Genomic DNA, 12,172 nt, shown 5'->3' on the forward strand with positions numbered 1-12,172 from the left:
TTTATACTTTTCTCATTAAATTACTCTGATTCTGAAAAGATGAGAGAAAGTGGTGTATTTAAGGTTGAAAAGAAAAAAGAGTGCATCCTAAACCTGTTCAGGACTAGCAAAGTATCTGGGAAATCATTCCACAAGATGCATAAATCATCATAAGAGGAGCACAGGGCAAGGTTTTTTTAGCTGACCCATGATGAGTATGAGTATGAGTGTTATTAAGTTATGGCAGCATTAGAACTAGAAAGGAGTTTAGGAATTGTAGATAGTGTTTAATTGAGTTAACCACAGTGTAGAAAAAGCTACTGTATAAAAACTACAATAGAACACTACTTAAAGTCCAGAAGCCTTTACAAACAACCTTTACACCTTCACCCTATGTTCTCTTGCAGCATCTGTTTTCCTTGCATTGACATGTATTGCTTTAGTTTTCTTGCCCTCAGATGAGTCAGTTATATCTTGGTGGCAATAGCCAGAGGGAGTGCAGAGGATGTGTCAGGTCCCTGGTACTGTCTGGTCTTGGAGTTGGAGGAGTCACAGCCCAAAACAGAACATTTTATTAAAATGAGACGTTTGGTGAGATTTTAAGGAAGGGATGATTAGTTACAAGGCAAATAGTATATTCAAGAGATATTTCTTGAGACTTTGGAAGCTCAGAATTGTTTATTGTTTAATAATTGTTGAAAAAGTATGGCACAGGCTTTGGGAGAAGCCAGCCTTTCTGTTCCTGCAGACACCTATCACTTCCAAGGTTTGGAAATTCAGGAAATCTTCAGAGGTAGCCCTTGCGGGCTGGATGTGCAAGACAGGTGGTTGCAGTGGTGAGGCGTATATCTATAAGGGGCTTCATGGGAGCATGCTATGGGGCTATTTGAGATTGGGAGAGGAAAATAGGCCAGAATTCTATGTGCTACTTACACATGGAAGCAGCATGGTCCAAAAGGAGGTATAGGTCATGTATCATCACACAGAGTGAGAATTTGTTCAGAAGGACGTGGGAAAAGACGTAAAGAAATGTACTGAAGTGCCATTATTCTGCAGGTTTCAATTTGAATTAGAGTCAGTGCATATTTGTTAATAACAAAGGATGCAAGTGAATAATAACCCTTGAAAATCTGGATTATCAGAACATGGTGGTTCCCGTAATGTGAAGGCACATGTGGGGGAACTTGTATTCAGAGAGTCTCATTCTTGGGTTGAAAGCTCAGAGGGTTGGAAAAATAAAAATAATATTTATATTTGAAAAACTGAAATTATGCTTATTCTGATAATTAGTGCCCAAAGGATAAGTACACAGGCTTCAGAACCTGAAAACCTGTCTGGAAATCCCAACTCTGCATCTTACCAGCTCTGTGATCTTAGATACTTACTTAAGTGCCCTGAACCTTAAATTTTCCTCTTAAAAATAGTTGTAATGATAATAATATCTGTCCTGGGTTTATTACATAGGGGGCCTAGTGCCTAGAAAATGCTTCATAAGTATCAACTATTTACAATTATTATTCTTATCATTACCCTCACTATTTCAGGTTATCATTTCAATGACTAGGTTTTTGATCTGTAAGAAAACATTATTTTTTTGTATGAAATTTTACTTTATTCTTTTAGTCATTAATGAGAATTTTTGTTACATAGTTTTGTACTTTATTCCTTAACATATGAGACATGTGGTATGCTGGATACCTGAACATACGGTCTCCCAAAGGAGAATTAGCAGCTGTTCACAATGGCTTTGTAGAACAATCTCAGGAGTTAAATACTCAGCAACCTTACGCAGATATAGCTGTGTATGTGTGTGAATACATTGGTAAAGCAGTAGGTTGGAAATGCATGAGTCATCTGTTGTTTACTGAGGAAAAACCATATCTGCACTACCTGATGGTGGGAAGCAAGTTGCCTGACTTGATCAGATATTTGAGTATTGTTAAGCTACAATTGTAAATATTAGAGTATCAGTCAACTTTGTTTGGTTCTACTGTCATACCTTGTTTTCCTAAAATATCCTGGGAAAAATAGATAAATTTTGCTTTCATGGTTTCTATTTTTCAAAGACAAAACATCCCCAATGAAGTAAAACAGCGAGAAAATGTATAAGTTTTAGATTAAAATAAGCTTTCTTAGCTGAAGTATCATTTCAAAATTAGTCAGGTGAAGAGACTGAGAACAGTTTACACTGGACTAACCCAGCAAATCAGCTTATGTGGGTGTATCCTAGCAAAACTGGCAGTAAAAACAGACAGCCTTATAAAATTATTTTATCTGGAGCAAGTTTTAACAGATAGGATAGAGGAAGTTTTAGATAATGTATACTTTAATAGTAGGGTAGGCCTGAAAATATTAACTACCACATTTTCAATATATTAATGTTAGAATTCATTGAAATTGTTTGCTTTATGAGTTCTACCCAAATGAGTTTTGTAATTATGTAAAAAAGCTAACTTTATAATATTGTAGGTGTGCTTCATTTTTATAAAAGAAAGAGATCCAGAAAGCATTTTTATGAGAACTTATTTTTTTCCTACTAACTTATGAAAAGCACTTTGATCTGTATGTGTAAAAACAGATTTCATGTTAACTTCACTTAATGAGAAAATGGAAATGTTGCTAGCAAGAGAGTATGAACTTTGAAGCTTTCACACTTTCATTTTTCCTGATCAGGTTGTGTTTTGTGTGAATTCTGAAATGGAGCTCAATGCAATCATTCAAACAGACAGCCTTTATAAAACTACTCAACCAGATTGGAGGTAACTGAGATCCTTAGAATGGGAACATTTGAATGTAAGACAACTGTGTGCTTTCTGCTAAAGAGTGGCACTTCTTTTCTGAGTTGATTTAAGGCTTCTCCCCAGCTAGTGTTCAGTTGGTTATTCAGGATGATTTCTCTACAGTTTAGTTGTAATTCCAGATTGGTCCTAGTAGGAGATGAGTGTAGCTTCCATTTACTCCTCCACCATATTGGATCTCTCCTGAGTGATTTAGATAGATCTTTAGAAAAAGACATCTTGCTTATTATCATTGAAATTAAGAGTAATATAAAAATAAATTTTTAGACTGCATAGCTGGTTGTGAAATAAATTACCTGATTGTATATCTTCAGAGCAAAAATTTCCACTTAGGTTATTTTTGTTGGATCATTCTATTAATTTTTTTGTAAATAGCCAAATTTTATATTATCTATTTTATACAAAATACATTTTCTCATTTACCTGAAATAAAATCCTATGAAATAGGGAATATTATTGTTGAAGTTTTACAGAAAAGGAAATGGAAACACTGGTCATGGCCCACCATGGTCCTTCAATAGAACAATGTGAGTGGAGGAATATTGTAAATGGCTAGAAGAGGTGGTGGGCAGTGAGGGATAACTTCAGTCTGAATCGGATAACCAGCAATTGAGCTGTCTTCTGCCTTTTCCTACTGTGTGAACTTGGTCACATCAATTAACTTCTCTGATCTTTTGCATAGAGTGTAAATAACATTTAAGGGAATTACTATTACTTCGACTAGATGTAACCCTTAGATCATATTGTGAGTTGAGTTATTTCCTTATCCCTTATTTTTTAAAAAGTAACAATATGCAAAAATGTCTGATGATAATGTGAAAATATAGGATGTGCAAAAGTAGGTTAATAATAATAAATAATATAATAGTTGATACATAAATAAAAATATAAGAATAAACTGTATTTCATGTACTCACAAATGTAAACCTACTTTTGCATGCCCTTGTTTTATTCAACACTGGAACATAGTAGGTACACTAATAGCTGCCATTGCTGTTTATGAAATTTATCTGAATATTGTTGTCATCTAAGAATTCATCTGTAAGGCTCTGACTTAATGTTCAAGTTTCCCTTTAGTGTGGATATCTGCACTAAAACCCATTTTTAAAAAATTATGAGTTAATTTTATCCAGAACACTAGATAAAATAGAAAGTTTAAGTAAAATTCTTATACTTTCTTGCTGTTAGTGGAAATATATAAATATCTAGTAATATTCAAGGGGTTTACTGAATTGATCTCTTCTGAACATATATTAGTATCTCAAAGTCATACAAAGTTGGCCACTAAATTTGATAGGTTTCTTTCCCAGTTGCAAATCAAATAAAGAAACAGCTGGCCATTTTTCCTGACTAGTAGAACTAAAACAGGAAATTAAATTGCTGTGATTATAAGAAAGGAAGTGTTTAGAATATTAAAGGATATTTATTTAAGAACCTTCACTATGAAAGTATTGCAAATTATAAAGGCTGTAAAATGCTAGTCTTAATTTTATATCTTTCATAGAGAGGGGCTAAAAATGAAAAGGTAAAAAATTACCAGCAAAGAAACCTTGGGGCCATTGATTACCTAACTGTTTTTCTAAGGGCTTTACAAGTATTCTATTAAAATTCAACACACACACACCATTTTATTATTTAAAACATTTTCACTTTTGTCATTGCAAATTCAATTGATTAACAGTCTCTCTGAACCAATTGAGCTTGTCTCTTGTTACAAAATGGGATTATATATACTTTTTATTTTACCCTCAGAAACTTATAGTTTAGGAAAATTAATAGTTGTAGAAGAAATAGAACCTAATGTTTGAATAGAATTGTGCACATTAGAAGTGTTTAAGTATATTAACAATGGTAACATTGATAGGCAATCCTACTGGATGCATAAAAATTTAAATTAATAAAATTATTAAAATATTAATGTTGATCACAAATATGAATAAAATGACTTCCTGCTATCCATTATGATACATACTTAAAAAAAGAGTTTTGTGTATATATATATACTTTTTAAAGATTTTATTTGTTTATTGTTTTAGAGAGAGAAGGGAGGGATATAGAGAGAGAGAGAGAGAAACATCAATGTGCGGTTGCTGGGGGTCATGGCCTGCAACCCAGGCATGTACCCTGACTGGGAATTGAACCTGTGACACTTTGGTTTGCAGCCTGTACTCAATCCACTGAGCTATGCCAGCCAGGCTAGTTTTGTATATTTTATTCAAAGGTTCTTTCCTGAATGATGTGAGAATAATTGTTTCCCATCACCATGTCTGGGAATGCCCACAGATGTTCTGCATCAGACATGTGAAAAACAATGCCCATTCAGGAGACACATAATACTGAAATGTACAGCTTAACGATTTACCATGAAGCAAATATCCATAGATGTTTGCTAATAAAGCAGCAGCTCTGTGCCTTTTCATTTCCAATTACAATTCTAACCCTTCACCCCTAAAGTTAAACAATATCCTGTATTTTTTGGTAATAAATGCCTTGTTTTCTTTATAGTTTTTCATGAGTATAAATGAATTCCCAAACAATATAGTTCTTTTAAAAATTTATTTTTCAATTGCAATTGACATACAATATCATATTAGTTTCAGGTATACAACAAAATGATAAGATTTCTATATCTTTTTTAAAAAGATTTTATTTATTTATTTTTAGAGAAAGGGGAAAGGAGGGAGAAAGAAAGGGAGAGAAGCACTGATGTTAGGAGAAACATTGATCGGTTATCTCTTGCATGCATCCCAAACAGGGACTGAACCTGCAACCTAGGCGTATGCCCTGTCCTGAAATTGATCTGGCAGCATTTTGCTTTGTGGGATGATGCCCCACCAACTGAGCCACACCATTCAAGGCTGACATTTACATATCTTATTAAGTGACCACCCTGATAAGTCTAGCACCCACTTGACACTTACATAGTTATTACAACATTATTGAGTATATTCCTTATGCTATATTTTACCATATTTGGAATGGAATTGCTAGGTCATAGGATATGCATATATCATTTGTTAGGTAATGCTAATTTCCCCCCAAGCTCATTTAAACAATTTATACTCCCCCATCTTGCCAGTTCTTGTTATTGTCAGACTTTCCATTTATATCCATTGGTTTGTAGAAGTGGTATATTGTAGTGACTTTATTTATTTATCTAGTTTAACATTATTTTTTATTGTATTCTTTCCATTACCTCCTATGCCTTCTTCTACCTTTACAAACCTCCCTACAGTCATGACACTGTTGTCCATGATTTCTCTTTTTTTCCCTTTTCTACTCAACACTATTTTTTATTTCCCTTATTTGTAATGAGGTTGAGCTCCTTCTCTTATATTTGTCAGTCACATGGATTCTTCCTTTTTTTGGTATACATTTTCACATTTTTGCCCATTTTTCTATCAAGTTATAAGTTTTCCTTATTGATTTGTAGTCATTCCCTATAAATTGTAGATACAGGCTATTTGTTAGTTATATGTATTGCCAATATCTTCTCTTGTACTATCATTTGGCCTTTTTAGCCTTTAATAGAGCCTTTGAATAACAAAAAATTCTTAATTTTAATAAAATCAAATGTAACATTTTTTCTTTAAGTTTCTTTTTGCTGTGATACTTAAAAACTTTTTTTCATCTTAAGCTATCAAGATATTTCTTGAGGTCATCAATATATTTCCTTACATTATTTTCTAAAAGCTACATTTCCCATTCTCTCTTCTAATCATGCAATACGGCACTTGTCCCCTCCTTCTTTGAAAATGTAAATGCCTTCAAAGTTATATTTCCTGTCTCAATCATTGCTCCAATATCTGTATTTACCATTGATTGCCTGATCTGCTGGCTTGTACATTTCAAATATAACAGATTCAGAAAGAAACTCGATTCCCTGTTCCTAAACCTGGTCCTCTTCCAAAATTTTCCTCTCAGTTGTTCAGGCTCAAAATTTGAGTCAACTTTGGATTCTTCCTTTCTGTCAGCCACTAAATCTAATCTATCAGAAATTTGTACTGTGTCTTCCTACTGGTATTTCCTGAATTCAGCTCTTTCTCACCATCTGTACTGCTCACACTTCAATCTGTCAGTCCCATTATTTTCCTGGATTACTGTGTCTCCTGACTCATCTTCCTTCTACTTTTGTCCTCTCAGTCCTTTGTCTTTAGAGTAGCCAGATAAATCTTTAGAATATGGAAAACTGATCACAAAATCTTGTCCTTAAATTTAGAATAAAATAAAAACTTCTTCGTATGGCCCACATGCCTGTTTCTTCACTCTCATCTAACCAGTCTCTCCTTCATTAGTTTTGCCCCAACCACATTGACTTCTTACTGTTGTTCAAATCCACAGACTTGTCACCTCAGGACTTTTAGCGTTGCTTCTTCCTCTGCCTGGCTTCTTCTTTCCTAGAACTTGCTTTGACTTGTCCAGAATACTGCCTGGTACATTATAAATGCTCAAAACTATTTGTAAACAAATGGATGGATGAAAAAAAATAAATGACTGGGCTAGATGGATGAATTTTTCAAGGGAAAAACATTTACTAATAAATCACTTTTTTATTGCATTAGTAATTTCAATCTAATTTGTGTGTGTGATGGTAGGTTAAATGTAAGGGTAGCCCTGGAAAATGCCCTGTGAGCTCTGTTTGCTTTGGAATTAACTCTTCAATTTCATGCAGTTGCCTTTTTCTCCAAAATGAAATTTCTACTTAACTTGGATTTGGTTTGATTTCTTTACTCTAGATGATTTATTTCATGGTTGTGCACCAGATTAAACAAGCAAACGAGTGTTTCAGTACTCTGGACTTACTTTCCCACAGAGTTCTTATGTTCTCTCTGAATCATTTGTGTGTCACGGGGAGAAAAGGGACAGAGAAATGATCTCTTTTAGGCCCAATCCATTCCAGAAACCTTCCAAAACATTTCTAAAGGACAACTGTTTCTTATAGAAATAAGTAACTGAAATATGTGGGGGAAGTGACCTATTTTCCTCATTGGCAAATAATCAAACTGACTGATTAGAAATGGAAAAGACTGGGTTTTGAGATTTGTAGCCATGAAAAGCATAAAGAGAAAATCTATTTTGGTTCTGTTTAGACCATTTATTGTTCAGCAAATTGAAAAATGGGAATTGAATTGGGTAAATTAGAGCCTGTGCCAAATTCAAGTGAATAATCTGAGAAGTTTGTAGCTAGCTTCTCTCTAACCACAGCGTAATTAGCAAGGTTCTTGGAAAACTGATGCTCTGGAAGACTCACTTTTTATATCATTATAAAATATTTTCCCTAAGTCTTCTTGGACTTCCCCCTCTTTTGTTATTCTGTATTAAATATCCTACTCATCATTGTTCCATCCATTATGCTATATATTTGTTTACATCATCATTCTCTTAGTGTCTTACGGGCAGGGACTATATCTCGTGTAATTTGGTTTCATCATATGTAGTAGAAAGCTGGGAATTAGAAGAGCTTAATACATTTTTTCTTTTTTTTAATTGTTGTCCAAGTACATTTGTCTCCATTTTCACCCCACAACATCCCCTGCCCCACCCATTCCTGCATTTTTTAAACTATTGATTTATACTCTGTAATCAAGACCTCCAAGTGCAAGAAAAGGTCAATTGTTTTGCTCTAGACTTTCTTGGATAACTCTGACTGTTTTGTTAGTTGTGTTCACTATTTTAAACTGAGAAGGATTCAGTTTGTTTGCCATGTTTTTTATTGGTTAGTCTGTTCATTTTCTATATGCTGAACAGGATTTTCTTTGGTATTTCTAATTCTTTCTGGCACTGAGTTAGGATGCTAGAAAGTTTTTGCTAGAGTTTCACTAAATAATTGAGTTTGCTCTATATTCTTTTAAATAAGTACTTTCCTATATATAGTTTTCAATGTAGGAATAAATAAAAATATATTTATGATTACATGACAGTGTGTACACATACATACTCTCAAACACACCAACACAGGCACAAAAAACCCAGTCCCTTTGGAGAATACTCTAAATTACCGGTTTAATGCTGTCCTCACAGGGTGCAGCAAGGGAGTGTCAGCTGGACGCCTGCTTCAGTTACAGAGCTTGATTATAAGGCAGCAGAAAGTGCCAAGCCTTTTGAGTCTAGTTGTCAGTTCTCTTCTTGGAGAACCAATTAAATAAATTGTTTAGGATTGTCCTTCATATATTATGACTTCCATAAATACTTAGGCAGGGAAAAAATTTTTTAAGAGTTTATTTGAAATAAGGAAAGCGAACAATTTGTATATACATTTCACCAAGAGATGGTTAAATTTTCATTTTTTTTTCTTTAAAAGTAAATGACTTCAGTGTAAGTCCCACAATTGTACATGAGGAAATATACAAAGTTTTCATCACAATGCATGTAGTTGCTCTGATACCTAGGTGTCACAAGTTAGCTCTTAGAAGGAGGAAGCCCTGACATACAGATAATCATGCATAACCACGCTTTAGCTAGGCTAGCATCCCATAAAAATTCAGTAACATTCATGATTCAGACTATATAAATTGCTGTCCCATTACATTTTAATGTATTTTATTTTATTTGTGTATGCGTGCATATGTAAGAGGGAAAGAGAGAGAAAGGGAGAGAGAAAAAGATTCTTTATCTAAGATAATTTCATTGAAATTAAGCTATTTAAGCTTTCTGTTTGCAAACCAACCCCTGACATTTTTTCCCTCATGACTTTCTGTTCATAATTTGGGTTTAGGTATTGAGGATTCTTAAACTAGCATAAATAACTGCTACCACTGTAAATACAGCTACACTACTCTTATTTAGTTGTAAACAAGCACTGTGTAGTTAGTTGTAAGTAATCCAAGAAGGTTGTGTAGAAATATTTCATAAACTTCTCTGTGGAGGAAATAAATCCTTTCCTTTACATAGATGAAGAATATTTTTGAGCTTAGGTCAGGGAATGATGGTGGGAAGGGGGTGCAGGGTGGAGGGGAATGAAAGGGAGAAAAAATGGGATAACTGTAATAGAATAATCAATAAAATATATTTTAAAAATTTTAAAAAGAATATTTTTGATAAAAGTCATCCTGAAAATTATTCATAATTTTTTGGGGGAGGGTCTTAGCTGAGGAGTGAATATTTTAGCTTCTATTTTAAATGCCTGAAATTCACTAGTTGGCTCCTATGGGAGCATGTTCTTACAGGATATTTAAGGTTGCTGTAGGACTGTACTATGACTTCATATATTTAATTTTAGGACTTAAATGAAATATTGAGTAAGCAGAAATTTTAAATAAATAATATTTTTCATGCCTTGTGTTGCTCCTTCTGTCTTGAATGTTATTCTACCACCTCTTTTTTTGCATGTTTTGACACTTTGCCTACTTCTTAGCTTCAGTGAGACTTCCTCAGAAAAGGGGCCTCTGACTGTGTAGATGTATCCCTGCTTGGGTACCTGCTTTCCCCACTACTAGCACTTACCACAACCATAATAAAATTCTTAACTCTGTAACTGGTTTTCTCTCTTTTCCCTGGCATGCAGCCATAGCACTACTATGCAACATTCATACGGTTTTCTTGAGAAAATATAAAATCTATAATAAAGGAAAGGTTAAATTGTATTTGTGAAACTGAAAAGTAAAGTTTCGGAGTTTTAGATGGGCACACCTGCATACAGACTTTGCAACAGAGATGAATTTGTTGCACTAGATCCCGGTTTGTTGGGTTATCCAGTTGCGGTAGGCTGTCACTCGAGTGTACACTCCTGGTTTATCTGCCAGACCACACTGATACCCCCAGCTTACTATCCCCACGAGGAACCAGAGCCGCCGGGAGTCCTGTTGTACTAGTGGACCACCAGAATCACCCTGGAGGAAACAGAATGATTGATTATTTCAGTGTGATGACAACCCCAGAGTATTAAGGAGTTTATTTCTATGGCAGTAGAAGAAGCCACATCCATTATGAAAATAAAGTTAACCTGACATTTCCTGTTAAGCTATTGTACCAAGTCAGGTGAAAATTACCAAAATCTTCCAAGGACACACATTAGTCTGTCAGCAAGTATGAGAAGATGAAGAGCACATTTCCCATGTGTCGCCTCAGTTGCCTGGTTGACCTCCAGGCATCATAAACTTGACCTCCTTCAGGGAGCTTTCCCTGACTGCTTCTGCCTTCCCCAAAACCCCCACTGCCAACTCTCCACCTTTGGACTGGATTATTTGTCACTGTCTGTGTTCCCACATCTTGTGTACATCTTTGTCACTGCTCCTTCATTATTTTGCACAAGCACAATTGCTGCTTCATTGATTTGCACAAGCCTGTCCCAGCTGGGTCTGTTTCCCTAGATGTAGCAGCCACACATCTCTGCAACCCTTGTTGCATTCATGATACTCATTCATTGTCTGTTTTTATGGCTATTCTACAAAGTCTATCAGGGAAGGGTTATACCTATACCAGACACTACTGTATCTCAAGCTCCTAGCCTATAGGAGATGCTAAGAAAACATTGGTTGAATCTATGAGTTTTTAGAAGCCTCTCTTATTCTCCTATTTATAGTACTCTCCCTGTGTGGTACCACTAAAAAATAATTTTTGGTGAATAAGCAGATCATATATACATGTGGCAATGAGTAAAATACTCCTCATAAAATATTTACCAGCTAATTATAATAATAAACCAACCAACAAATATCTGCATACAATTTCTACTTGAGGAAATAATTTAGTAAGCCTTACATGCTGTATGACAGGGTAAGTCTATGAGTTCTGGAGTTGGATGGCCAGGGTTTGAGTCCTCCACTTACCAGCTATGTGACCTTCAGTAAGCTATTTAGTAACTCCCTGTACCTCAGTTTCCTTACCTGTAAATAATGTTTTTATGTGTTTTAATGAGTTTAACACACATACTCTCCAGCCTATAGTCAGTACTAATAAAAGTCAGCTATTATTACCAAGTATGCTTCTAGAATAGTTTGCTATTCATTTGACTGCTCTTAGTAGCTAGATCTTCCATAACTACTTAATTACTGGTCTAGGTGGAAAGGAAGGTCAATGTGTGAATCACGAGCTTGCATGGCAAGTACTGCATCAAGCTGATTGGCACCTGCCTCCTTTAGATTATGCATTCATGCTTCAGTTAATCACTTTTTTCATCATTGTTTTTGCTGTTATTTCCTCTAAAGAAAGAAATTTCTCTGTAATATCTTACCAAGAGTGCACAAGAAATGTTAAACTAAGAGGGCAATGTGATTTTTCCTGTATCTGGCCAGCTTCTCTGACCCATTGTGCTGACATTTGAGCTTGTGTTCTCTCCTCTAGACCATAGTTTTGCTGAGTGCAGGAAACACATTGTTGTGTTAGCACACTGTCTGATACATAGAAACTAATTCATATATTTTCTTTGAATGAATGAACAGAAATGAATAGAACAT

At 34.9% G+C, this 12,172-nt stretch overlaps 1 protein-coding gene across 1 annotated transcript in view; it reads right to left on the minus strand.

Annotated features, from left to right (window-relative positions):
- Window positions 1–8,981: 8,981 nt before the first annotated feature.
- TMPRSS11D (transmembrane serine protease 11D) overlaps window positions 8,982–12,172 on the minus strand; it is a 46,423-nt gene continuing 43,232 nt past the window's right edge. The window contains exon 10 of the mRNA XM_045833957.1: window positions 8,982–10,606. Coding sequence (XP_045689913.1) covers window positions 10,445–10,606 — 162 coding nt within the window. The 3' untranslated portion in view covers window positions 8,982–10,444. The remainder of the gene's footprint in view (window positions 10,607–12,172) is intronic.

This window comes from Phyllostomus hastatus, unplaced genomic scaffold (assembly GCF_019186645.2).
Source record: "Phyllostomus hastatus isolate PE091 unplaced genomic scaffold, TTU_PhHast_1.1 phas_contig_196, whole genome shotgun sequence".
Classification (NCBI taxonomy): domain Eukaryota; kingdom Metazoa; phylum Chordata; class Mammalia; order Chiroptera; family Phyllostomidae; genus Phyllostomus; species Phyllostomus hastatus.